Genomic DNA, 27,199 nt, shown 5'->3' on the forward strand with positions numbered 1-27,199 from the left:
AACTACAAAATTTCAAAACCATTAAAGTAAATATAACACAAAAAGAAAGTAGCGCCTGCCCAGAGAAATGTTCTTTTACATTCTAAATGAATGAATTTCAGATAATTATTATTTAGACTAATAATAACTTGCTAACCTTTACAAACTCGCTAGAATTAAAAAGTTTAAATTTATATTCGATGTGTTAAAAGCACGAGTGACCTCATACTTCCCATAACTCTTAAAACTTACGACAGCCATTGTAATTGCTTTGTTTACAAATCACTTCTCCATTTGACTACTCAATTTCGGAGCAAGTTTTTCAAAATTAAATTGTTTCCTGTTTTTTACACTGTTATTTACGATAAATTGCACTGCTCTAAACCAATCAAAATTGAGAAATTTTTCTTTATGTATACTATTATAATTGATAGACGGAACGCTTTTTTTTCCGATATCATTGATATCATTTTCTAATTATCGACCAACACTGGTCATACATTAGAGCCTGCAATGTCTTTGATCAGCAACAGTAATTGTCTCAATTTTCTAATTTTCATTGTAAGAATTATGTATACCTTATCGTATTGGCGGGAATATTGGTTTGTTTTGTCGTTTGTGTTCACTTTACATTACAAGTGATGGCAGTTAAACATGTCCACGTGATGGCAGTTAAACATGTCCACGAAATAAACTGTGCAAAAGTATGGATGCAGACGCAAGATTGAAGTTAATTGCGTTGTTCAACTCGACACCTCGAGCCAAAGTAAGATTTATACTAGTGATTGGTGATATAATGTCATTAAAGTAAATAATAATGCGCGTCTTTTAATTTCATCCGACATGGATGCACTGGTGTTGGTGGAAATGATCATCAACGAATTGCATCCGTTATGTAGGTAGATATTGCTGCAACTAATAGCTGTTTGCATGCTATTTCTATTCTCCACCACTGACTCCAGCATACATTGATGAATTGACCATCCATTGTTTACATGATTGCATGCATTGGTTGCAAGCACCCATACCAGGAAAAAAAGCACCACTGTCCTTCATAGGATGGTGTGAGTAGAAATTATGGTTTTTAGATAATACTTAATTACTTATTGGTATAAGAGTTAATATTATTGTTTCCATGATTCTATACTGGATCTTTCTAACATTATAATTCTTACTATCAGGAAATCTATTCGTCATTATGTCAGCAGAAACAACATTCAGAGAAAGAAGACTTTCAAAATTCTTTGAATGACTTTCCTGATGAATTACAAAACCAAACATCTAGCCGCAATGGGTCTCGATGCTTTGAAAAGGTATCTTATATATACAGACATAATTAAGTTGCATTTTTCGTATGTACCTATGACAACATTGGTATAAATTTATGAAGCTTTTAAATTATGTACTATAGCCGCCTTATCCAGTAAAATTATATCGCCATGCAATGCTATAATGCACTTAATAATGTAATCATTGAAACTGATGTTTTTCAAGGAAAAAACTGCTGATAATGTGAAGAGAAGTATTGGCAGTGAAGAAAGGAATGACTCTAGCTGTGGTGGTGATCATTGCCTTCCAGAATCATTTGCTTCAGAATGTTCAAGCAATGTTTCAGAAATTCCTCAGCAGTCCTTTCACTCCCATGAACCATTTAAAAGTCCTTTCCAAATTCAACAGGTTTTAAAAACATTGCTATAATAAATGGTGCATGTTAGCAGTGATACTGTTTCCCAATGGGAGGAGTATATTATAGAGAGTGAGGTAGAGAGAGGCATTGATCATTGACTAATCGAAACTTACTGTAATATGTGCATAATAGAAGTGTAAACCATTTTCTTGAATCACATGCCATGTTGTGTTTAAAGAATATAACATTTGTGATGCACCAAAATTATTTTAGAAACACATTGAGTTGATGGATTGGTCTTTACAATTTTTGGGTGAAGGAAAAATCATTGTTGAAGGTCAAAGGAGGTATTTTATTGCATAGAATAAAACATTCTCAGATATTTAGGTAACACTACAAGTACGTTATTTAACCAAGTTGTGCACCATTTTCAACAAAGTCAATAGCATTTATTTTTCCCAAAAGGCTATTATTATTTTATAATGTCTAGGCATTGTCTGTTTACAACTGTGCTATTGCCTATGCTATTTGTTGCGTTTCATAGATGTGATCCACCAGACATCCTATGGAGAACATCACTCATTTGTGAAAGAATTTCCACCAATGCTGTGCGAAGTAGACGTGGCACCATTTACTTCTTGCTTGGTGAAATAGACATGAATGAGATGTTTATCAAAAGTAAGTCCCTCAAATATGTATGTGTATTGTTTTACATTTGGCGTTATACAGATGTATTTTGTCAGTGAATTGAATTTTGATGACATTACTTTTAATTAGTCTATACAGAACGCATGAATACCACAAAAAAAATTTCAATGTAATCTTGTCTTAATCAATTTATCCTTCATTTATTGCATGTTTGCTCTTATATGTAATTACAATGTATGATAGACTGGATAAAATATCAAATGGCTATTAGGACCAGCACTGGACTGTTAATTGGGTGGAGGGCTGTGTAAACATTCATTGGTGTATATTCAGTTGAGCCCAACTAATTTTGTCTTGAAATTGATAATTTGACTTTAAAAAGTGAATAAGCTTTTAAAAGAAATCCAATCAACTGGTGATAAGGACAAATGAATATATGAATGTGCACCAAGGAACGATTAATGAAAGAAGAGCGGATGGATGTGTACCCAACTTGGCCATGGCTAGATGGGGGTGCAGGAAATGTGCAAATTTCTCTACGAAATACGAATATTCCAAGCTATTAAGTCAAAGCAAAAGCAATTAACGTTTAATGGAGCACATTTTCAAAAATCTCCCAATATTAAATGGAAATGTTACAGAATTTAACAATAAAAGTCTGATGTTGTGCAGCAACAATTAGTCACCGTTTGAGTGTGGTCTTCCGTAAATATTTAAATCAGTAAATATGTGATTTTAGATTTTTCAGAAGACGTTATTCGTATGTTCAGATTTGGATTTCCAGTCAACTGGCGTGATGTTTTTTCCATGATTTGTACAAGGCCTGTAAGGTAATACCAAAGTGAGATTTTTCTTACGGTACTGCAAATGCAAACAAGCAATAAAAGCAAATGATTTTCTTGCTTAACATATGTAGCTTCTGAACACGAATAAACCTGTGAAATTGTGAGCGACATTAAACAAACTAAAAGTTTATCTTAAAGCCTGGGTCTCATACAATATACTTATTTACGTGTACTTCGATTCGTTTGAGTCGTCTCAATTGAGTTTCAGTTTTCTGGTTGAAGCTCTCTGCTATCAGCTTTCAATGATACAGCTTGCGTTCTGGAGACGACTGAAATGAGTTTGATAACTTTTTGAGATTATGTAAGGTGGATGATCATATGAATCTGATTGCATCATTTTTCAGCAAGTGCACAATTTTACTATTTCTTATCATACGTTGATGAGTTTTGTGTGTTTTTTTTTAGAAAGGACAATGTCTCCGAGGTAGGAAAAGCTACTGGATCGAGGAAAACAAAATATGACGGCGAGGAATCAGGATTGTTGCGAACAAGTATCATAAAACGATACGAAACACTAAATCTTGAAAGAACAGAAGTTGACCGCGAAAATCGTGTAATAAATTCAGAAATTAACTGTGGAAGTTCGCTCAAAAATCCACAGAAACAGCTTCAGGCTCAAACAAAAAGACAAACTTACGACCAGGAAAAACGGAAAACAATGCAAAGGAAAAGGAAGTGGGATTTTCGACCGACAACATTGTGTGCAACTGCAGAGAAAAATGGTGCGACTGAAGAAGATCGACTCCATGAAATTGTGGAACTACAGTCAGCGGAAAGTGCTCAAGAACAACTGGGGATAACTGAAGATGAAGTACCATGGATAACTGAAGGGGATCAACCAGGGACAACTGAAGAAGATACACCAGGGATAACTAAAAAGGATACACTAGGGACAACTAAAGAGGATCCACCTGGGATAGCTAAAGCGGATCCACCAGAAATAACTGAAGTCGAATCACCAAGGATAACTGAGGAGGAACCATTGGAGATTATTAAAACAAAGCGAAGAGGAATAACTGCCGAAATCTCAGAAGTAACCGAAGAAGAAAGAAATACGTCAACGGACAAAGTGACTCGAAAAAAAAATGAAGAGGAAACCCGTGTGTTGTCTCAAACAACTGTTGACTATATGGATAATGATGTTTCTTATAAATTAAAGACAAAGTCAACAAAGACAGTTGAGAAAGAAACGTCTTTATGTGGCAACAAATCACCGTCCATAACCGTCGCATCAAGACAAAAGAGCCCGTCAAGGCCTTCAAGTAAGTAACAAAAACAGTCAGTATTTCATTAGATGCTCTGCCAACTCTCCGTGACTAACTGTATTTTATATGTATTTTTATACTAGCATATTTTTTCTACTTCATTAGGAAGATTAATTTCATATTTGTGTCAATTGGATCACCAGTTCATCGTCTTCAAAGTTTTTTTTTTACATACGTACACATACGTAGTTGATAGAGTTCGGGCCGGAGCTTCCTGTCAAGTCAGGCAGTGCGAAAGTTAACTGTTTTGTGATATGAAAGAATTTCAAAACCAACTAACCAAATAAAACAGAAATTTATTTACAACACCGTCCGTAGTATGTGAGTGATAGTTGGCCTAGATGTCGGCAGTTCTATCTGGAGCTAGCGTGCATATCACGTAAAGATCACGTGCAAAAGCAACTTTTGTCTCGTGCATTTCAGTATGGTGATGATTTTTAAAAATTCGCATTTCAGGAGTGACGAGAGGAACAACTGAAGAGGGAACAGAAAGAATAGCGAAAGAAAAAACACGTGGGCTCTCTCGAGTTGAAACAACTAATAACTCTATCGATGAAGATGTTTCTTATCAATTAAAGAAAAAGCCAGCAAGGGCAGTTGGAAGGAATACGTCTTTAAATAGCAAGAAATCGCCATCCAAACCCTTCCAATCAAAGCAAAGAAATCAGTCAAAGCCTTTAAGTAAGTGTCAAAAACATGCAATCTGCATTTGTGGTTTCCTATACAGTTGCCATGACAGTATTCAATGTGACAGTAACTTAATGGCGTTGCATAGTTAACAAATTTCACATGTCGTTGTTATGATCGCGCTATATCACAGTGAAAGAGCTTCGAAGTGGGAGAGGGGTGTGTGCTTAAACATGCATGCAGTTGATACTAGCATGGAGATCACATGTAAATCCACCTTTATCTGTGATGATGACGGGATTGACTGCAGTAATTTTTTTAACGTAGATTTATTGTTTGTAGTTGTTCAACTGTTTATAATATATAATTAATTTTAAACATCAGATTGAATGTTGATTGAGGAATTGCGTTTTGAAGAATAGCGACTTGTCTTAAAGGTCTAAGACATTTCAAAAAGCAGTTTGTTGGATTGACACTTTTAGGACAAATCATCGACAGCTCAGTTTGCTTGAAATTTTTTTACTAAGCTGTGATCCTTCTACATGCGTAATTGATGTGAAGATGCCGAATGTTTCAGGGGTGACGAGAAAAACAGCTGAGGACGACGTGGAAAGTGTAACAGATGCGGAGGCCTGTGGATTCTCTCAAAATGAGACACCTACAAACTCTGTGGACGATGGTGTTTCTCATAAATTAAAGAAAAATCAAATGAAAACAGTTGGACAGAAAGCGTCCTTAAATATCAACAAATCGTCGTCTATACCCGTCAAATCAAAACGAGGAAGTCGGCAAAAGCCTAAAAGTAAGTAAGGAAAACGTTTCCGTTGATCACATCACCTTGAAAACAATTAGTACTTTTGCGACTGTATTTCATATGATTTATACTGCCCTTGCAAAATGTTTCAGTCGATGTAAATCAATTATAGCTGGGGGGCGTAGCAAACCTACAAGTTTTAGTGGTCCTTTCATTAGAGATCTATTGCTTATGCAATGACCTCACTGTATATAGGGCTATCCGTTCGGTAAATCAACGAATCGCTTACACATTATGTGAACAGGAATCCCCACGTTATAGCGTTTTTGCTTACAGAGTTGATGGATCTACTTGCAGATTTGTGAGAGGTGTTTAGAATTAATAGAACGTCTGTCCTTCCCATCTGACAACATGCATTCCTCTCTACCGATTAATAACACAGGAGATTCTTCGCTGTATTAATCATGGTTGCCTAATTCTCTTATCTTTTCTTAAAATTTTCAGATAATCATACCAACGACGATGATACGATTTGCGTTCAGGTATGAAATTGAATGGTCTCTTTCCTTTTTACGTATATTTTGAATTATGTTTCATTCATGTTAACATGCAGCGATCAAGGAGTGGTAGACTCGTATGTCCAGTCCTTGATTTTTGGAAAGGACAACGAATATCGACATCCCTTGACAAAGAAGAGATCTCTATTATTAAATCAAACTTGGAAGATTCAAAACTGTCATTGTCAATGGTGAGTCATGTACTGTTTTAGATATTGGCTAATACTGTAGCATTTTCATTATTTATGGTGAGTCATCTATGTATTAGTCATTAGCTGACACTATCTTTGTCATTGTCATTGTCATTGGCGAATGTTGAAACATTTATGTGCGAGTCAAGGTCTTATGCCACCATTGTCATAATCATAGGCGAGTCATTGATTCAGGGGTATCCATCCTTTGATATAGTCATTTTATTCATCCTTTAGACTATCATAAATGGAGTAAATTGCCTTCATATTGTAGATGGATAGACGTGAGTACAACAGTGATAATTTCAAACAAAGTGAAACACAATCCGAAACAGAATGGTTTCCAACAGACACTGGTATCTGTTTACGTTTAAAATATTATGTTAGTGATTTTTTTGCATATTTCGTCTCAATTTTCTTCTCTTGCTTAGATTCGATCCACACCGTATCTTCAATTGTAACTAGCGATGCAACATTATCTTCGAAGACAAATGGAATGAAAAACAGTGATGATAACAGAAAGTCTAATGATGTAAAGCTATTGAGAATCCAAGCAAAATCAGGGGAGATTAGAGGTGCAACTTTCAAACGCAAATCATTGCAAGGAAATGATTACGGAGTTGGAGCTTTACCTAGATCTCAGAACACAGTACAAATGTCAAGGGGTGCATCTGTAACTAAACGAAAGAAAAGATCTACCGGAAATGACGTAGTAAACAGTCGAACTGCAAGAACTCTGGCTATGAAAGATAATAAGACTCGAACGAGAACATATAATCCAGTTGACGAAGAAAAGGTTCAACGTAATATTTGGTCAAAGCATTTGAATTACAGTGATGAATTAAAGTCCAGCTCACAGACTGTTCGACGTAAACAGTAAGTGCATTCTGACTTGTAACGTTCATCATTTAGTTCAAAGTCCATATGACCTCATTTTTGGTTTTTATTGATACTGATGGATCTCACAAAGTTCTTTAACAACTTGTAAATTTGTTGTTGGGTAAAATTTCCCGAGTTACAACGGATCCAATACAGATTGTGAAAAAAAGAAACGAACATTGGAGGACTGGAACCCAGGCATACATTAGTGGGCATGATTAAGTTTATGATACAACATACTTGTACTTGCGCAGTGTTTGAACAGTTATAAACATGGCGTATTTTGCAAATAACTCGATGACTAGGCATAATTTACAATATAATATTTTTGTTGAAAGTGTATTCCTGAGATACAGGACTTTGGGTGTGCTTGATCTGTGTTTGAGCTGTATTTTTTCCGGAAACATTTTTTATACGTAAGAACTAATTCAGAAGTCGTTTACTAACTTTTTGAGATTAGTCAGATTCAATAAAAATCCAAAAATGCGGTCACAAGCACTTCAAGAGCACTAAATCATGGAGTAATGTTTTTACAGAACGGTCACTTAGGTATAAACTGCGTTCTCACGTCCGCCCCACTCCAGCATGTTGATGTCACTTGTTTCCAACCACTAAAATAAAATGACGTCATTTCTGAGTAATAAATTCGAAAATTTTTCGACTCAAGAAATGATTTTGGATAATTTTAGTTGCGACCGATATGCGCGGACAAAAACATCGAAGGTTCCGACACGAGTGACCCCATGTGCATTCCATATCATGTGACTAGTTTGTATTTACTACTTGGTTGTGATAAGTCCTAATTCAAAGAGCACTTGTGAAAATTATTGCTCCAAGACATGATTAAATTGTTATTTACCCACCGATGGGAGAAAAATGTAAAGCGAACATGTGGTGCTGACATAGCATAACGTTGATTCATCTGATCAAATAGTACCTTAATTCAAGGAATTTATCACAATTTGTTGATAAAATATGAAATCCTTCATATTTTAGAGCAACTAGTGGAAAGAAAATCCAATCTTCTATGAAAGGTAGAGGAATGGCATAATCGCATTCACGCATTCTTTTATTAATATAAAGTCATTTTCAGCAAATGGTTTAAGACACTAGTTATTTATGAAGACTACTTATCTCTGTATTTAAGGCGAATCAAGAAATTTATCATCAAAGCCAGGAACATTAGCCCGAAAGCGAGAGTTGCGTATCATGCTGGAACAGCAAGATGAAGGATACGAAGATGATGCATTCGACGGGACTCCTCTCAGAGAGAAAAAAATCAGAAAAATGGTACCCTTTCTAACTCAAATTTTGTTCACATTGTGTTTTTCACATTTGCTACGTATGTACCTCCGTTATTCACTTAATTTAAAATGTACGAAAGCTGTTCTCTCCGGATGGGTTCAAATGTAGCTACTCTTTGGCCTCGTCGAATTTTCTTGTGTGACTAGTTGAACACGTGTTACCTATTCGAATATGTTAGCTATATGGTGGCATTTTCGGGTTGTATCATTACTCTTTTAAAAATTTATGTTCTTTTACACTCTGAAGTATTTTCGGAACGAAAAAGCTTTTGGATAAAAATTCGCAGATTTTCAGTGTTATTGTATGTAGAGCTATTACCATGAAAACTCACGAGTGTAATAGGGTTTTTTGGAGAGATTGTGCGATGTAGCTTGTGATAGGTTTATCAAAAAAACATTTTTATTTGGCATGAAGATGAAGTCAATGTTTCATGCTCGCTTAGTGCAATACATGAATTAAAAATAATTAGGGGTCAATGAAATAAATGTAGCTGTGTGGAACATTTTATATGGTTAATTCGAATTACGAATCAAAAGGCAGTTTTTTTAAACTTTGCACTTTGCTGGACCCTAGTCAACCAAATTCATTATTATTTGTCGAAGAAATTCTTCCATTGTGGTTGTCGTTGAAATGAAATAAACTTCTCCTGTTCTAGGGTAGCATATCCCCGATTGTATTGGAGGAAACAGATTCGCATGAGAATAACAATGACAGAATAAGTGGCATGAAAACGCCCTCAAATCGGCTCCGCCCAGCTGGCCCACTTACACCTTTAACAAGTTCGTCTGAAATGGATGTTACGACACCTGGTTTGCTCAACACGGTTAAAAGGTGAGTAGAGGTCATTCGCATTTGTCAGGTGATTTATTTACAAGGACTCGTATCGATAGTAGCCACTCATGATGTCACTTGCTGAATGGCGCTGGCATTAAGTGTTTGTGCTTTTATTCATTCTGATATGGTGATGCTCTTAAAGCAACTAAGGCGTGTTCCAAACGTCGAACTTCACATGCAACGAACGCATTAAAGAAAAAAGAAAATGACATGAACTTCCTCCTTATCTTTTGTTTTAAATGTTTATGTAAAGTTCGATGTTTGAACTTGTCGTAAGAACTGGGAAGGCGTGTTCAAAATGCTTTTAATACTTAGGGATCGTGTTGACCGTTATGTCAATCAAATAAAAAGGCAAAAATATCGGAGTTTAAGATCGAGGAAGGTATGAACTATTGGGAAATGTTAAGATTTACATATAGTAATTTATTTACTATGTGCACTTTTCACAAACTGTCTTGCTCTGTAAACACGTTTTCAAAATAGCAAATAGCAAATAAAAGAAGAATTTTAAGAACTATTATATTGTTATTATCACCATTCACCATGGTATTTGCTATTTTGAAGTCCATCTTTAAGTTTGTCACCACGACAATATCTCTGTTTCATTATTTAAGTAAACACGTTTTATTTTAATAATACTTTGCATTTAACTATTCTAGTAAAATTAGCACTTTTTGTTCGCTGGCGTTTGCAAACAGACCCCTCAGCTCTCTTAAATATTTTATAAATTATTCTTTGCCAGGATGTTATTCAAGCCGATCAACCCTTGACGAAAAAACCGTTATCCAGCACTTTGCTACAAGATATTGACTATAATTATAATGTACAGCAATCCGAGATTGAGGAGGAAGAGAACGATGATTACTATTGGTCAGATGATGACTGATGTTTATATGACTGTATTTATTGACCTCTCACCAATATCTCGGTTTGTTCTTGTTTAACGAAATTTTGTCGTTTACAGATGATTGCGTCTGATTCATGAGATATTTTAAAGCTTACATAAGTCTATATCCGCGATTCTATTTTGTTGAGAACCTAGCTATCCAAAACCGTTATTGTATTAGCAAGGCGATTAAACACGAAGACCTTGTTCTAATATTTTTTAACTTTGTTCTGAACGATTTAACGTCTTGCAAATCAAAACTTTTACTGCAATTTCAAAAAAGTTGTCAAAGATTTATTCTTTTTAGCAGTAATATTCTCATTATGATCACAACTTGCGCGCTATTCATATCGCCGAAATCAGTTATATCAAAGGTATGACGTCATCTTTTTACTGCTATCGTGTCTACGTGATTTTAATATTGAAAGAATTGTGTGTCAAGTCATGTGTAAATAATATATTCAAAAGCACAACAACAAAGCGTCGTCGTATCTATAATATAAACGATATGCATATCTCAAGCTTTATACGATTATACCTTTGACGAAGGTTACTTCGTTATTTTATATCAAGAAGATGAGTGAAAAATACTTTTCTCGTTCATTGTTTTTGTGGATATTTCTCATTGTATTTTTCATACCAATTTGCAATGGTTTATGTAAAACTGGACTGAAATACTTTAAATTATCAACAACTTGGAACTTTTGTGGTGTGAGGACAAAGAAGGCTACTCTTCGATTTTTAACAAACTTTTTTTCGGTGAAGTCTAATTCATGCCTGACAATTGGATTCCCATATCGTGACAAAACCTTCACCGATGCTACGCCACTCTTTCGCTTGGAATTGAACAAGACAATTATCGAAGTGAAGGTGATGAAATTACGTCGTGTTTTAACTAGATGTACTTAGAACCGATCACGATTGTTAAAGTTTTATGTACTTAAACATGAAACACACGGCACAAGCGCTGAATGTAAGTCGGTTTCCTGGTGCTTTTGTCGAACAAGACTGTATTTCAATCACAATTTAACAAGACTGTTTCTTTAGCATTGAAACTATACAACTGGTTGCCCTCGGCTTCATAGCACTCGTGCCTCACGGCGTCGTCTCCATGTCTAGCCACAACCAGCAAAATTATTGACAACTTCCAGAAAAAAAAACGGAAGGATTATTTTCAAATGTGCGATGCTTGCTAATGGAAACTGGAAAAGCGTCTGCTGTAAAATGCATGCTTAGCTTGTTTTTCTGTTTATCTTTAGCAAACGCCAAAAGTCAGGAGGAATTTCATTTGTAAAAAAAATGATAAGTCAAACCGCAATGTTCTTGTTGTCGATTGTCACGTGAGAAGAAAGATAGCAAAGTATCTGGTGGGTTAGAGATATTGCTATATGTTGATTTCTTTTTCCCTTCCTTGCGAATTGCGAAGTCTTGCTTCAAATTATAATATGTTGTCCCAATCTTCAGCTCTCTAAGAAAATAAAGATTTTTTGGAGTGCGGGCAAGAATATCCGTAATATCACGGATGAATGGATGCGTTTGATGAAGATTCATTCAGAATTTAAATTGAACACGAAGAAAAATAAGAAGATTCATCGCCAACGTAAGTATTTTTACACATTTTTTTACAATTCAGCAGCGACTGGATGCTAGCATTTCCTGCAATCTGATTGGCTGTAGCATTGTTATAATCTCTATTTTAAGAGAATTTTGAGTTTTTCAAAGTAAAACAAACACGACGAACAGCAAAGTTTTGATTGTTTTCGTGGCCGCCTTCGTTCAATCGAACTTCGCAATCTATAAGACTGCTGCCTTTAGCAAAAAAAATAAATACGTTATTTACCGTTGAGCTCGGTCCGAATAGAAAGACATTTTCCCTCAGTCTCAAAAACGTGCCTCGGCTTGCGACCTCGGGCTCTTTTTGAGACCCAGAAAAAATAATTTTCTATCCCGACCTCCCAGCAGGTAAACTAGCCGGTAGCGACATACCGCCCGAAAGAAATCAAAATCAAGTTATAGCTATAAAATGGCTTCTTCTGTCTTAAAATACAAAGTTTTTAGTTAAAAGATTTTCGTTCATTTTTAACTGCATCACTCATGGTGAACGACTCGATGTAAAGTTTGCCTTCATTGAGTATATTATCAAAATATTCATTATATTGAACTATTCTAGAATTTGTCTTAGCTAAAGAAAAGCCGTTTTTCAAGCGTTTCCAAAAAAGCTTTGGAGTCATAATTGGTGTCGCATTTGTACTTACTGCTTTGATAACAATTACGATCTGTTACTGTTGCAAGAAGAAACCACCCAATAGCAATTTCAAAAGGCAGAAATTTACAAAGGATTCGTCGGTGTCTTTTTACAGAGAGTAAGTTTTTGCATGCAACGGAGCATTTTATGTTTTCTTTCTATACATTTTGTAATTTGTTGTATCCGCAGTAATTATATTTATTGTCAAATTCCAGGATTATTGGTGACAAATATATTGTCACTGCCTCACCATTTATCATTTCTGATTGGTACTTTTTATTAAAAGTTGACTTCTAATCGTTTACTTATATTTATTAGTGGTTATTTTATGTCCTCATCTAATTTAATCGCTTCTATTGGAACTAAAAAGTTCTCAGAGCTGTCTGTTTTTCCGCCAAAGTGAAAATTAGGGTCTTTGCCAAGGGGGAGCAAAATGAGCAGGCACGTCTTCTACATGACAATTTCAAATTGACAGGTACGCGTTTCTTTTCGGCACGCTCTGAGTGGCTACATCTCCTCCCCTATTCACATAAATCCTGCCGATGCCCCTGAAAATATGCAGTATTTGTGTCGACTATTGATCACTGATTGAATGAGACTAGGAAAGAAACAATTTTTCGCATTTTTGAGGTAATACATCATGATTTGGAAACAAAATCATCAAACACATGTCTGAATATTTAACTAGAATCAAAGCCCAAACATGTTATATTCCACGAAACAATGGTATAATCAGACCGCCAATTCGGCTCTGCCGTGTAATTTCTATGTGTGAAAAAATAGATTTCTTAAGGCATGAATAGCATTAATGCTCTGAAATTTATACAGCTGTAGCAAAACTTTCGCTATAGAGCATCGAAAATACGCGAGCCGGAGACAATTATTTTCACAAAAATGTTTGCGATTTGCTATCTACACATAAAAATAAATAGGATTGATTAGAGTAATTTGTTTTAGCAAAGTATTGCGTTTACAATATCGTAATTGAACCATTATTCTACATTAAATGATTCTTCATTCAATTCAACCGTTTCAGATACAGCGATGCAGATGGAAAGAGTGACGATTCTGATAGCGATGAGAAAGTTGCATTTATTCGTAGTAATAATAACGATAGAAGTAAACAAGCTTAATTAGAAATTTTCATCATATTGACTCTATACTTGATCATTCCTGTAAAGTATCAGTTTCATGGAGCCTTGCTTTTGTAAATAGAATTTTTCTAATTTCGCAATTTGCAGCTTACATATACATGGTTTTTTCATATATTTTCGCAAACCCTTTTGGGCTTGCAGCTCTAGAGAACTGTCATAAGTGTCCTCAGCTCGCATAAGCCTGTACAAACACAATAGTAAACATCTTTTGTTACATCATTAAAAGTTGGAACACAACCATTCTTTACACTACCTCCTTACACAAAGTGTTGTCGGTTTTTGTAAACTGTCCGCTGCCGTAATAAATAAAGCAACCTTCGGCTCAAATGTTTTGACGTGTACACTTCAGTGAAAGAACTTCTGTGCTGGTAAAGAAGTTGTAATTTTTTCTTATTTTTTCTAATAAAAATTATTATAAAATTCAAAATTTGTGGAAGTGGTGAAGTCTAGTTTTGTTTAGCAATTATGGAAGGTAGAGATAAATATTAGATTCGTTAATACGATGTAAAGTTTGTTAATTTTTGAAAACATCTTTACTTTTGAGTCCCATAGATAGGAAAGCTGTTGCATTGAAATGTTGCGTTCAAACCTATGCCTGGGGAAAGCCGGGATCGCAAAGCACCGTAGCTAAACTAGCACAGAATGATTCGAGTTTCAATGTTGAAGAAACAACAACTTATGCGGAGGTAAGGAACATGTACAATTACAATAATATTAAAATCAAAACATCAAACTCAAATATATTTGTAATCTCCTAATGAATGCGAATGAACGGTACGAGCGATATTTTTTACAATAAAAGCTAGTAACTAGCCTTGCGAGAGCAGCGAGGTCATAATGTGAAATGTATGACAATGACAATAATGCGACAAATGTCGAATACAATTAACAATAAATTTCTAATTAAACTCAGTAGATATTCTTATTTTTCAAAAAATAATTATGAAATAACTATCAATGTTTCACTGGTGTGCAAACTTTGAGATTTTAGCCTCATTATATAATCCTTCCTTCATTAAGCTATTGGAGCCCAGCCCCCATCAGTTCTACTATGTTAAAATAAGTAGGAATGACTGATGAACACCATTTGTGCAAAATTCACACTTTTTACTTTACTTGAAAGACCACTTGAGTACAACAATTTGGAACAATGAGAACCAACACCAAGATTTAAATCTTGCTATCACGTTGTTTTTGGCCTAGTGCCATAACTTTTGACATGTAAAAAAACTGTAAAATATTTTTGGTTAAAGACGGCAGTCAACTAAAGTTGCCTATGGCAGAGAAAGTTAACATTTATTGCTTATGTTTCGAATAATAGGCAGCAAAAAGTGTTTCTGAAATGATTCTTTTTAAAAAACACTCTCATTCACCATTTTTTGCTGTTTGTGTAAAGTATTGGATGGGGATGCACCCAAAAGGACCTTCGATGATCAATGGTATAAATTGTACAAAGCAAATATCATTAGAGGAATGGTTAAAGAAGCATCCACAATATTTGGGATCAGAGGTTTTGGATCAATTTGGACCTGTCTTACCATTTTTGTTCAAAGTTCTTTCCGTCAATAAAGGTCTTTCAATACAGGTCTGCTAATCATCATCTCATTGGCTAATCTAAGCCAATATATATTCTCAAATTGTGTGATGAGTTTTTAGGCTCATCCTACTAAAAAATTAGCTGCTGAGCTTCATCGAAAAAATCCTCAGAACTATCCTGATGACAATCATAAACCTGAGATGGCTATAGGTAAATCTGTTATTTACAGTGGTACAAGGCAATGTATATTTGTAGTCATTGCATATTGTAAAATAACAGCAACAGTAAAAGGCATATTTTCATTAGTCTTGAGCTGAGATTACATTATCCCGTGCAAACCGATCAAATTTTAGTGAGAACTTTTGCGCATCTCAAAAAGATCTCCATGATTTGCATTTAATCTGTGCAAACATTGTAAAGATTTTTTCTTTCATAATAAATAAGTGCATAGAAATCAAACCATAATATGTTTCCATTTTCACGAAATGCCATTATCGACTTGATCTTTCTTTATTGTGCACATGAGAATGTCAGAACCAGGATTCAGGGAGAGGGAAATTCTCACTCAATTAGCATACTATCACTATGTATCTGATAAATATGAGTTTCCATGACTTGAAACACCCATCCCCCTCCACACCCTCCCATTCTATTGTTCTTTCAATACCCCTGTTCCTGCATCATTTCTGTGTGATTTTTTCGTCACCATATTGTTCGAAAGTACGTACTCGTCTAACAATATTATCATGTTAATAGCGCTGACGGAATTTCACGGACTCTGTGGATTTCGACCCTACCGAGAAGTGGCCGATTTTCTTATTAAGATACCAGAACTCAAAAGTGTTGTTGGTGTTGATGAAAGTTCGTCATTTATCACAGCATGCAATGGTAAAGTTGTCAATAATCACATTGAACTATCTCAATATAGTTTGAAAAGTAAAAACGGGGGAAATTAACGACTAAAAACGGCAAACAAACAAAAAAAAACATCAAAAATTGAACAAACTATTCATTTTACCTTTCTCAGCCTCCTAGCGAGAAGTATGTACTCTAATCTTTAATACATGATCAAACACTGTTGTCTAAGTGAAAATATAAATGAACTAATTCAAATAAGTCAAGCTTATGTCCTTTAAAGTTTGGAGTATACTATGTGAGTGCTCAAAAATCAAAATAACGGCCGGACAACGGACACTGATCGACAAAAAAAGCTTTTTTACCTGCCAATTTTTTACCTTGCCGGTCATTTTGACCGACCACAATTTTACGTCTTCCAAAAGTATTATGGTCATGCGATGCATGGTAGCAGCTAGACCGTTCAAATATCAAGCACGAGAATTTGTTATTTAATTATGTTTTTACTTTTTTGGTGCATTGTTTGAACCCGTGATTATCGTTACGTACATGCATGCATGTTTAAAGATGTAGATAGTCCAGGTTAGTAGAGTCCTGACAAAGACTTTTGGTGTTGGTGTTGACTGACGTTGGACAACCTTAACAATACTCATCTTCAGACTCAAGCAAGGACTATTAGCACAAGTTACTCCTCAACAAAACATCAGTCAGCACCTACACCAACAGTCCTTCTCAGGAATCCACCAACTTGGACGATCTACATCTACAAACTTGTAATTTATGTGTATTAGTGACCTGTCAAAAACCGACTTTGACCCAGCTAAAACCAGGTTGGCTGGTGTCATTGTGGCCATTATTTTTTGCCCCGCTGTATATTATCTCGTGGACTTGCCTATCGTAGATACGTATTGCTATAGTCTCGATACAACAAGTGCATGTGTTCAGTGCATGTGTTCAGTAAACTGTATTTAGAATTTTGTTTTGATCTTATATAATAATATATCAATTGCTATTTTTTAACCTAGACAGCAATGACGAAGAGTTAAAGAAGTCGTTGTTTAAGAAGTGCTTCACATCATTAATGAAAAAGGATCCAAATATTGTTAAAGACTCGTTATCGTCTCTTATCACGCGAATAAACGACACAATAAACTCCTCCGTAGATTTAAAAGATTTGTTTTAAAATTGAATAAACAGTTCCCAGGCGATGTTGGCTGTTTCTGTATTTATTTTCTCAACCACATGGTGTTAAAACCTGGTGAATCAATGTTCCTTTCGCCTAATTTACCACATGCATACCTGGATGGAGGTATTGAAAAAACATATGATCATTATACTCATTGATCATTATAAATGAATTTCTTTTCACGTTTTTTCTCAAATGCAGAACCCTCGATTTATTATTAGAAAATCCTATTTATTTTCCAGATATTTATAATTGAGCTTTATTTCTGTAATTTTCTGTGTGTTTATTAATCTTAGTCGTGTTTATGTAAACAAAGTCTTATTTCATTATAAATTAGTATTTACTTTTCGATAAATGTACGTAGCATTTGATAAGTTACTTTTGTTTTATAGATTGCATTGAGTGTATGGCTTGCAGTGATAATACAGTAAGAGCTGGTTTAACTCCAAAGTTCCGTGATGTTGATACACTCTGTGATATGCTTGATTATTCCTCTGGTTCAGCACAAGACAACTTGTTCGATGGCATACAAGATCCTGTGTGTCCCTACACGGTGTTATACGATCCTCCGGTTTCAGATTTCGCCGTTAGAAAAATACAAGTTAGTAGAAAATTGCAATTTTATTGCAATTTTCATTGCATTTTATCATTTTATGCGTCTCTAGTCAACGTTTGAAAATCAACATTTATGCCTTCGCGAATCGAAGGCATACGTTGGTTAGGAGTGTGGTACTCTTCCCCTGATAACTGTTCTTTGCAAAGTAAAATATGTATTAGTTGGCCAATCTGTTTTCAGTTTATAAATTACCCAGTTTTGTGTAATACCCAAAAACTTATGTTCATATAAATTGGGACGTCCAAATTTTCGATAACCATACCCAATTTGGAGAAAAAAATTTCACCCTGGTAACTTCGTTTACGCCCCATCCGAGAAAGAATGAATGAAAACGATTAGCATGCGTGAAAAAGAGTTAAGATACCTGTGCATAACTCCTATCTTATGTTTCTGACTACTAATAATGTTATACGATCTCGGATTGAATACAAATTGTGCATTATACAAATGGAATGGACGGGGTGATGAAGAATAGATGGTGGGGGCCGTTGTTTTATGCATATTTTTTCACACGTATAGGTTCCACGTGACGAAGAATGTTATAACCTGACGGCATTAAAAGGACCAAGTATCATTGTCGTAATTGAAGGAAGTGGATGGTTTGAGAAAAGTGATTTTAATGATAAGATAATTATTTCTAACGGTACGACGATATTTTGTGCGACCGGTCATTCGTTGACTTTAAAGAAGGAGCATTGTAAACTGTTGATGTTCCAAGCTTATTGTGACGGAATTTGAAGAAAAACTTTGAACAATTTTATGCATTCTCTATATCATTCTGACATAGAATGGTTTTGATTCTCGCTTGCCAATTTTTTCGGCTGTAAACTTACGTTATTTTAATCTTAGAATGTTAGATGATATTAATTTTGAATTATGCTCTTTAAAATCCCTGTTGCAATGAAATTTTTTGATGAAAATGAGTTCTTGTACAGAAATGCAAAACGGCCTGTTTACGTTGAGTAACTGTACAATTAATCTTCGGATTGTTTGTGTAGTCAAGGCGTACTTCCACCCAAAATTTGGGAATGTTGTGCGCTCTTGTGGTATTTTGACACAAAATTATCACTGTTATTATTATTACGGACTTATATTCTTTATGAGGAAAGGAAGTGATCTAGGGAATTTACTTGTTTTTCATAAGTGTGTCGTAATATCATTTGAACTGCATTTATGCTTCATGATAACATCACTGTTTTAATGTTAATCAACACAATCTTGATGACATTTCTACTCCGCTTTAACAAAAAGATCAAGTTCATAAATAGCTAATATATTAATAAACAATTTAGCTACTATATTATAGCATGATGGCAGCTAAAGGTTGTTGAAAGTAGACACTGGACTGTCTGGACAGCAGAAAACGTTTGTCTAACTTTGCACCTTATTTATTGTAGTCTATTATATAAGACCGCAGCTAAATAAAACACTGAAAAACCCTTATTTGCCTTTGAACGCCGCGCGTACATAGCTAATGTAAAAATTTTTGGATTGATCAAAAGTATAAATGAGAGAAGTGCATTTGGACGATACCGACTGATTAATGTATTATGAAAATTGCAAGGTTAAATTGTTAAACATCCGCCAAAAATGCATGAAACCTTTATAGAGGACACAATTCATGAAATGACTGACTTTCTTGTTGAATAAATTAAGTGTAGATTGCATTGAGCTTAAGAAAGATTGAAACAATCATTATTCCCACAGAAATTAAATTTCACTCCATTTTATCGTGATATGAACTCGAGCGCGTATTGTCTCCTTTGAAACTGTCTTCTTCAATTGTAAAGCGAAATTGAAACTTTCTATGTTAACGCAGCATTCAAACAAACCTTCCGTGCAAAATTACTGCAATTTAAAGAATGTTTTAGCCAGTGCTGTAGAAGTGGGGGGCGCTTGGGGGAGGAGCCATCTTCTACCTTTGAAATGGGTAATTTTTCATAATTTCATGGCTTCAGCTTCGTCAAGAGAGCTCCTCATATGATGAATTTAGTTCTACAGCACTGGTTTTAACTGATTTCCATTGATGACCAATTTCATTTTCAATACAACATACGCACAATCAATTGCTAATCAAGTAATAATTTCTGGTCACGCAAATTTTTATTTGACTTTAACAGATGTTCATGTCGTTGTATGCTATGAATGTAAGATGTGTTTTTTTAGGTTATCGGTTGTGGATACTGTCTTTTTTTAATTTCTTCCGGGGAGATTTACTTCAAAGAGTGGGTGTAAAACTGATCGTCACAAACGATCACGCCATTTATCAATAGCTCGACATATCGTTGGTTATTCTACTAAGAATTTTTGATGTTATTCGTCAATTCTATTTGTTTTGTCTCCGTAATACAAGGGTTGCCGCGGCTACTGCTTTTTCAGTAATAAAAACAAAATTCACTTTCCATTAAAAGATTGTTTTATCGAAAGCCAGCATTTTTCGACACCGCAGGAAATCATTTAATTATCAGTTGGGCATAAAATTTTTTGTGTGAACTATTTCTCTGCAGGATTATGATTTCAAAAGACGCGTAATCAGTTAAGCTAACAATAGATTATTATTAATTATTTCGTCGTGCTAATTGCTCCTAAGTGATTAGCATAATAACAATTCGGCAACGAATGTGCTAGAATTGCCCTGGCCGACATGCAAAACACTGCTAGCAAACGAACGCTCACTGCCACTGATCAGCGCTATGGCTTGTGAACGAAGTTTTTTGTGGTACGCTAAATTTTAAAGTTCGACTCTTTGATAAACGATAAAATCAAGCACACCTTACTCATGAGAGATGATCATGTTCCGACACAGGTAATTCATGTCAATTTATTAATTGCAACACTTTGTGTTAGGTTTTTTCGTTAATTTTTCTGTTTCATTTTTTTCATTGGATACGTTCTCGTCGTATTATCCGTAAAAGATTCTTTTGATTCTTTCAGCCATTTTAGTATTTAAAATATGAGGAACTAAGTATAAGAGCATAATTTTGATTTGAACATCCTTTAAATATAGTTAACGATGTTACTATAAATGAAAAGCTTAAAGTATTGATTCTTAATTGTGATGTCGGAGATAGTTCGGTATGAACCAAACATTACATGAATGTAGTCGTAATTGTGACAACTCAATATTGGACTCGACAAACGCGCTTAACTATTGCTCGTTTCACCGTCCACGGTTCATAGACTTTTAATTGAACGATATTACAGCCATCGGCTAAATTATCTGCACTTTATAAAATGCCACGTAATTAACTGACCATCATTAAGTCCGTGGAACTTTTAACGCAAGTCAAGTTATGGTTTATAAATCCAGTGATGGCGTGCATGATAATCGTATCAACTGAGTGACGTGCAGTCAGATCTTTTAAAAATATTCCTCATTAAAAGCCTGAAGTGGTTTGAATATTGAAATTACAGTTATTGCGATAGAAGAGAAGCAGGACGTCGCACGTGAATATCATATTCATAAATGGGGTAAGACAAATTTAGCCGAATGTATTAATTCGAATTTGCCTTTATAGTGCTTGGTTTACTCGAAAGAAGCTATGAGTTCATGTTTGTGTTCGTAAGCAATGGTTGCACGTTTTCTAAATATCTTATTTGTTGTTACAATTTAAGCATTTCAACTTTAGGAGTCAACAACCAAACACTTTAGTTATACTTCTATGCTCAGTTAGAACTTTGCATAAGAATTGCTCTCGTTTTTACTCTTTCAAAAGGTAAAAAATTAGCATAAATCTGAATGTTTTCTTGATTTGGAAACCAAAATGTCGTTTGACTTATGCCATACTCTTACAAATTTTTCACGAGAATGAGAACAAATACTTTTTATAAATGCCTCTTAATTGTTTATTAACTGTGCCTATGTAGCTACTAAAATAAACTATAAAAGCTTTACCGAAATAAACCACAAGCTAATATGTACGGCTATAAATATACATATGAGTTAAAGCCGGCACGAGCTTATAAACATGCCAGGATAAAAACTATAGCTACATATGTATGTACCTCATAAGTATCTCTCAGTATTTGTTTTATTTTAGCGTTTAAGACAAATTGATCTATGTTTTTGTTTTGAGATTAGGACTTGACTTTTTAAATCTATCTTTTATATTAAATTACTTGCACAAGCTAAGTAGGCGTGTTTACGTCAACAGGATGTTAAACTATAAGTATATCACGACACAACAATGAGTTCTTTCATTTTGTCGCGAAGGAACATCTGAAAGGGACAAGTAAAACAGTTACCAACGTGATAACTCGAAGCTAAAAGACACCTTGAACATTTTAATACAATCGTACAATTAAAGTCATCATACTTTGTTTTGAGTTGCACAAAAAAAATGTATGTAATTTTGTGGTTTTATTTACCTTATTAATACATTCATATTAGAACAAAAGTTATTAAAAGAGAAATTATGAACCTCAGGGTATTATGTTTGTGTATTACTTCTTTATAGACATACTGTCTTCTCTATTGTCACTAATCAATATAATTGTACATTGCTCTTGTTCAAACACAAAAAATGAAATAACTTAGCCCAGCCGAAATGTAGTTATGTAAGCTGGATTCCAAGCTCCGCTATCCAGGTTTATACAAGCCATTAGAGATTAAGTAAGTTAACGTTGATGGCTAAATTCTGTCCATCCATATAGCATAAGAGTTTTTAAACCAATACATGGGGTGGGCACACAACTGTTGGCTAAGTAGTTGGCTATAACAATCCTTAAAGTATGTTAAAGTTTATATTTTTTATATTATATAAAAAATATTCCTAATATATACTATATATAAATGCAATTCGTTTATATTGTACCAGTGAATAATAGCCGTGATCATACTAATAATAAATTCAAAGTCCAGAAATTATTTTAACTATATCAATCGCTCATTATATATTGGTTGTCTCAAAGTAAAATACCAATGTCATAAATGCCTAGATACAATCTAGTGCATGAATATTGGGCCATGTCTGTTGGTGTTGTTTACATGTTTTTATTTGAAAGGCTTTAAAGGCAGCCCCCTCAACAGTGCGAAGTTGTTCAGTGGAAACTTCAAGAACACTAGTCATACTAGTAGCTATAGAAAATAAACTAACTACACACACTCACACCACTCAGAGAGCATTCTTGAATATGTCAATTGCAATTGCAAACAAGACGATGTTGCTCTCACAGCATGCCCTAAAATGCGATGGAAGTGCTCTGGTATTTTTTAATTGTGCACTGGCATTTTTTAATTGTAACAATTGGCTTTTTTCGTTTCTCGTTATTGATGCCTGTTGCCCGTTTCTATTGTCCTCTGCGAGACGCTCAGCGCTAATATTTGTCTGTCTTTTTCAGGTCATTTATTGCCAAATTAATCAGTGTTCGATCCTTAAAGATCGCACTTGTTGTACAATCCTTTATCACGACAATTGCCATTTTATACATAATGTATACGACACATGTATACTTAAATCAAAATTCAAAACTGGAAATTTCATTCACGGATAAACAATGTCAGGGTTGTTGCTCCATGCCTAATTCAAGCATCCACAGCATCGTGAACGAAAAACGTATTTCGGAAAAACTTCATAAATTCTCGCGTGCCATACGAAAGTATGAAATTCCTGTGCAAGTGATGAATATCCTACACGATGCGGAACATCTAATTGAAAAGCTTGAAGCTGATGTAAAACAATACAAGGATTCAAAAGAAAATCGATTGACAGCACTAAAAAATAGTTTGTTGGAAGAAGATGTGCTGCAAGACAAAGACCTCATTCCGAAGGCAAAGCCAAAGTCGAAGCACTAGAAATAATAAATACGTCGTGTGGAAAACATGTTTATAGCTATCTTAAAGACTAAGCCCCCAAGACATATAAAAGTGGTTACTAGTTTTCAAAACTAATCGAGACGTGGGATGGTGAAATTATATTTAGCAAAATTCACAAGCCAAATTTTCAAAGCAATTCACGTGTGTCGTGACTCGTGACTGCGAGTTTCCTGTTTATAAACCATTAAGGTACTTTAATTTTTATTGAACTGCGTGCATGATGACAACACAAGTCACAGAGAAAACACTTCAACTATTCCCTTTTAAAAATAATTTAACTGCTTTTTCCCGTATGCCTGCTGATTTTTCCTTCGTCATGTAGTACCATATGCTGCAATAGATCAACGCTAACAAGCTTTTACTTTTAAGAAGTATCTGACAGTTAAAATATTATGATTATGATTTAAAAAATTAAACCTGACCTTTTGTAGAGCGTGTATTATATTGATAGTACAGGAGTACCACTTATATTATAAAACAAAATCAACAAGAAATCGACACAAGGACCGTACATCCAAATAATATAATTAGGCAAAAAACAATCATTAGACAATTCATGTACTTGTATGTAAATATGTCAACTTCTTGTCGAAGCAATTTCGAATGTATAAAATACGATACAAAATATATGTTTACATGCAAACACAAAAAGTGTATTAACTATAAACACTCTTTTGCAAGTATGACCATAAACAAGATCAATGGCAATTTAGACTGCTAGAATAAAACTAATTGAATTTTGAAATGTATTTTGAGCACTCTCTCTAATTAGAAACGTCTGGTTAATCACTTGCGCTAGATAAATTAATTTTTGATTGATGCAACTACTCCAAAAGATTGAGATCTTTAGGTGTCTCATAACTAGGCGTTACTATTGCGAGTGAAATGCTGCCTTTTAGTCTGTCGACTAATTCTCGCATAGGCAAAAAAATATTTCTGAAGAATCGAAGATGGTCATACAAACAGGCTTGTACTTTTGGTTTTGAAATCAAGATCGTCTGCAAGTTATACGCTCAACATGTACGTCTATCAAAATTCACCGATTCGCACGATTCTAATAAAACAATTACCTATTGTTTGATGTTTTGTGGTTTGTGTGAACTAATAAGAGGCAGGCCCTTGCAGAAAACAGTAAATGGTGAATAATGACTTATGTTGTCCAGCAAACTGTGGTAATTTTATAAAACACTAACTACTCAGTAAACTGCTCATAGCCTCACACTATCTATAATGAAAATAGTACTGGAAAGACGAGAAAAACGTGAACTGTCTTGCACGAGCAAAAAATATTTTGGAAAAGATCGTAGCAACGACGTTTATTGCCGAGAGCAGAATCTTATCTGACTAACGTACGAGCGTTCAGAAGGTAACGGTTAGCATCTACTGTCTTAGTATTCGCATTTTGCAAGCAAATTTTTCTTCTTATTCCATTCACTTTTTCTCTTTCTAAACAACAAAAAGCATAGATTTAGGTAAAGCTTATGAAAGATTTCATGTTTGCTCGTTCCAGTAATTTATTCACCTTCTTTTCCTGCGTTTTTGAGCCAGCGATACATGGAAGGAACAAATAAACGCTCATCGGTATTTTCTTTCGGCTATAATGTATGGTCAAACTAATAAGATTTAAACACACTCAATTTTGGTAGACAGCTACTTGAGCAAAAAAAATTAGCAACGTTACCAATTGTGTGGAAACTCTGTTTTCAGTTGAATTATGAGGTGCAAAAACTCGACCTGAGAAAAGAAAGGAGCTTCTTTGTGAGAAAAAGTCGACAAGAATTCTGTCAAGCAAATACTATTGATGAAATGTGAGAAAAAATCTGAAAGGATTGAACATGATCTATGAAAAATTCGTTTACGTTCTTTATCTGCGAGACAGTATTGAAAATTACGTCCAGAACGATGTTTGCTACAAATATTATCGCACACACATACCCGTTATTCCCTTTCGACAACTGTGGTGTTTATCATATTCTGTTGCATTCTCAAGCTTCCTTAAAAGCTAAACAATTGACGAATACAGTCAGTATAATAGTGCTTACTATAGTTTTTATGACTATCAGTTTTGTCAGTTATCATTTCTGCTTGAAGGCAGTCTTATTTAATAGTTCTTGTCGTTTGAATCTACTACATATGGAAGTTGGAACTCAAGTACCTTTACAATCAGGATCAATCATAGTTTCGAAAGGGTCGTTTTTTAGTATTTATGTAATCACCTCTGTTTGCCCTTTTCGGTTTAATCTTTTCATCTCCTTCAGTGTAAAATACATGGTACTAGCAGCTCGTCGGCGTGGTTCTATCTTGTGAATGTCGTCATCCATCTGTTCATCTTTGGAATCACTTTTGTTTGCCACATGCAAATGTAGGAACACCCTGTTCGACGAGAGATCCTTCATTGAAATTAATGTATGCAAAAATTTTCACAAGAAAATTTTAATATGACAGAACTAGGAGGCCAACAGTTGCACGTTTCATTATGACGGATTGGGAGGCCAACAGGTAAAACATTTACATAATGAGCGTCAACATGCAATCATGATGACGTAATTGTGAGAGAAACACCAGGAAATACTTGCGCGAATGATGGTTTCAAAAGAAGCAATAAATTGTATGAAAAGCACATGAAAATAAAACAGTTAAAATATATCAATGAGAAAATTCGTAATTTATGTCTTGCCAGTTGCCGAAACGCATCGATAACTGGGATGGGTACCTACCGAGACGGATGCGGATTATTTCGTCTTGTTGGTGAAGTTGGTCTGGACGATGCTACACAGTCAGGTTGCTTTAATTCGTGATGTCTGGCATATGTTGATTCCCAATCATACACACTTTTAACGTCTGGTTTACCCGGATCTTCCCATGCAACCCGCCATCGAGAACGTGATTTGCTCCGAATGAGATCCAATTCATTTTTTCTTTCAAAATTGCCTTTATTTACTATCTTACTACACTCGCGACGTGTTTCTTCAACTAAATTCCATCCATTTAATTTTTTCGAGCGATTAAGTTTCGTAGAATAGCCAGGGTTCAGCAAAATGTGAGTCATCATATGTCAAATAGTAAGAGAAGCAGTAATCCATTAAAGGTACGGCTCTGAATGTCGATACGAACTACAAACATGTAGACTCATTTTAGCGTCCATGACCTGGCCATGACAAACATACGGTTGCTAACTAGATATTCATAACTATTATTGTCTTGGTTACAAAACAAAACCTCACGTGTTTTTCCCGCCATTACTATCTTCTCGAAATTTTACGGATTAAAAATACAAACAACTTTTTAATTAATGGACATCGCAAGTCGCAACATGCAAAGACAGCATTTTCATACGCAAAGAGTAGAAATAAGGATTACAGTCTCACGTTAATGATCACGATTCATGATCAAA

The 27,199-nt window shown here is 34.8% G+C and overlaps 4 protein-coding genes and 1 long non-coding RNA gene across 7 annotated transcripts; 3 read left to right on the forward strand and 2 right to left on the reverse strand.

The window, feature by feature from the left end:
• The first annotated feature begins 550 nt into the window (after positions 1-550).
• LOC124446132 lies at positions 551-14,033 on the forward strand. 2 transcript variants are annotated; one of them, XM_046996945.1, is made up of 22 exons: positions 551-745; positions 1,161-1,292; positions 1,474-1,656; positions 1,880-1,953; positions 2,151-2,284; positions 2,994-3,084; positions 3,505-4,361; positions 4,821-5,045; positions 5,569-5,793; positions 6,250-6,287; positions 6,359-6,493; positions 6,768-6,849; positions 6,925-7,369; positions 8,369-8,406; positions 8,520-8,662; positions 9,333-9,508; positions 9,827-9,893; positions 10,254-11,267; positions 11,657-11,764; positions 11,862-11,997; positions 12,568-12,760; positions 13,679-14,033. In XM_046996945.1, the coding sequence occupies exons 1-18, from the start codon at positions 686-688 to the stop codon at positions 10,395-10,397; spliced, it is 3,249 nt and encodes a 1,082-aa protein (XP_046852901.1). In that variant the 5' UTR covers positions 551-685; the 3' UTR covers positions 10,398-11,267; positions 11,657-11,764; positions 11,862-11,997; positions 12,568-12,760; positions 13,679-14,033. The 2 variants fall into 2 exon arrangements, with proteins under 2 accessions (XP_046852901.1, XP_046852902.1); XM_046996946.1 differs by lacking the exons at positions 8,369-8,406; positions 9,827-9,893; positions 10,254-11,267; ... (2 more) ...; positions 12,568-12,760; positions 13,679-14,033 and having other exon boundaries at positions 9,333-9,483.
• On the reverse strand, positions 2,821-3,382 carry LOC124446134. The gene is made up of 2 exons (XR_006948349.1): positions 3,273-3,382; positions 2,821-3,077 (listed from the first exon to the last, which is right to left on the reverse strand). It is a non-coding gene; the product is annotated as an uncharacterized LOC124446134 (long non-coding RNA).
• Positions 14,034-15,389: 1,356 nt separating the features above from the next.
• LOC124446133 (mannose-6-phosphate isomerase-like) lies at positions 15,390-18,879 on the forward strand. The gene is given in 6 exon segments (XM_046996947.1): positions 15,390-15,543; positions 16,090-16,221; positions 17,214-17,366; positions 17,369-17,497; positions 17,767-17,975; positions 18,510-18,879. Coding segments are annotated over 6 exon segments (852 nt in total). The 5' UTR covers positions 15,390-15,533; the 3' UTR covers positions 18,729-18,879.
• A 1,689-nt stretch (positions 18,880-20,568) lies between these two features.
• On the forward strand, positions 20,569-24,456 carry LOC124446660. Of its 2 annotated transcripts, XM_046997507.1 has the most exons (3): positions 20,607-20,796; positions 21,405-21,461; positions 23,331-24,456. In XM_046997507.1, the coding sequence occupies exons 2-3, from the start codon at positions 21,457-21,459 to the stop codon at positions 23,782-23,784; spliced, it is 459 nt and encodes a 152-aa protein (XP_046853463.1). In that variant the 5' UTR covers positions 20,607-20,796; positions 21,405-21,456; the 3' UTR covers positions 23,785-24,456. The 2 variants fall into 2 exon arrangements, with proteins under 2 accessions (XP_046853462.1, XP_046853463.1); XM_046997506.1 differs by lacking the exon at positions 21,405-21,461 and having other exon boundaries at positions 20,569-20,796.
• LOC124446659 lies at positions 24,300-26,974 on the reverse strand. The gene is made up of 6 exons (XM_046997505.1): positions 26,523-26,974; positions 26,022-26,178; positions 25,741-25,807; positions 25,487-25,539; positions 25,328-25,400; positions 24,300-25,251 (listed from the first exon to the last, which is right to left on the reverse strand). Exons 1-6 carry the CDS (start codon positions 26,855-26,857, stop codon positions 25,142-25,144), a joined length of 795 nt encoding a protein of 264 aa, XP_046853461.1. The 5' UTR covers positions 26,858-26,974; the 3' UTR covers positions 24,300-25,141.
• Between the last annotated feature and the right edge of the window lie 225 nt (positions 26,975-27,199).

The sequence above is a fragment of the Xenia sp. Carnegie-2017 genome, unplaced genomic scaffold, assembly GCF_021976095.1.
Source record: "Xenia sp. Carnegie-2017 unplaced genomic scaffold, XeniaSp_v1 HiC_scaffold_22, whole genome shotgun sequence".
NCBI lineage: Eukaryota > Metazoa > Cnidaria > Anthozoa > Malacalcyonacea > Xeniidae > Xenia > Xenia sp. Carnegie-2017.

What these genes read in the sequence shown, in the direction of transcription:
- LOC124446660 (XM_046997506.1), top strand. Translation starts at nt 20,777, where the DNA reads ATGATCATGTTCCGACACAG. An exon ending in ATGATCATGTTCCGACACAG is followed by an intron (nt 20,797 to 23,330) that starts GTAATTCATGTC and finishes TGTCTTTTTCAG; the next exon opens with GTCATTTATTGCCAAATTAA.
- LOC124446132 (XM_046996945.1), top strand. Translation starts at nt 686, where the DNA reads ATGGATGCAGACGCAAGATTGAAGTTAATTGCGTTGTTCAACTCGACA. An exon ending in ATTTGTACAAGGCCTGTAAG is followed by an intron (nt 3,085 to 3,504) that starts GTAATACCAAAG and finishes GTTTTTTTTTAG; the next exon opens with AAAGGACAATGTCTCCGAGG. An exon ending in ATGGTTTCCAACAGACACTG is followed by an intron (nt 6,850 to 6,924) that starts GTATCTGTTTAC and finishes TCTCTTGCTTAG; the next exon opens with ATTCGATCCACACCGTATCT.
- LOC124446659 (XM_046997505.1), bottom strand. Translation starts at nt 26,857, where the DNA reads ATGATGACTCACATTTTGCTGAACCCTGGCTATTCTACGAAACTTAAT. An exon ending in AATAATCCGCATCCGTCTCG is followed by an intron (nt 26,179 to 26,522) that starts GTAGGTACCCAT and finishes CTCGTCGAACAG; the next exon opens with GGTGTTCCTACATTTGCATG. An exon ending in ACCGAAAAGGGCAAACAGAG is followed by an intron (nt 25,808 to 26,021) that starts GTGATTACATAA and finishes TCAATTGTTTAG; the next exon opens with CTTTTAAGGAAGCTTGAGAA.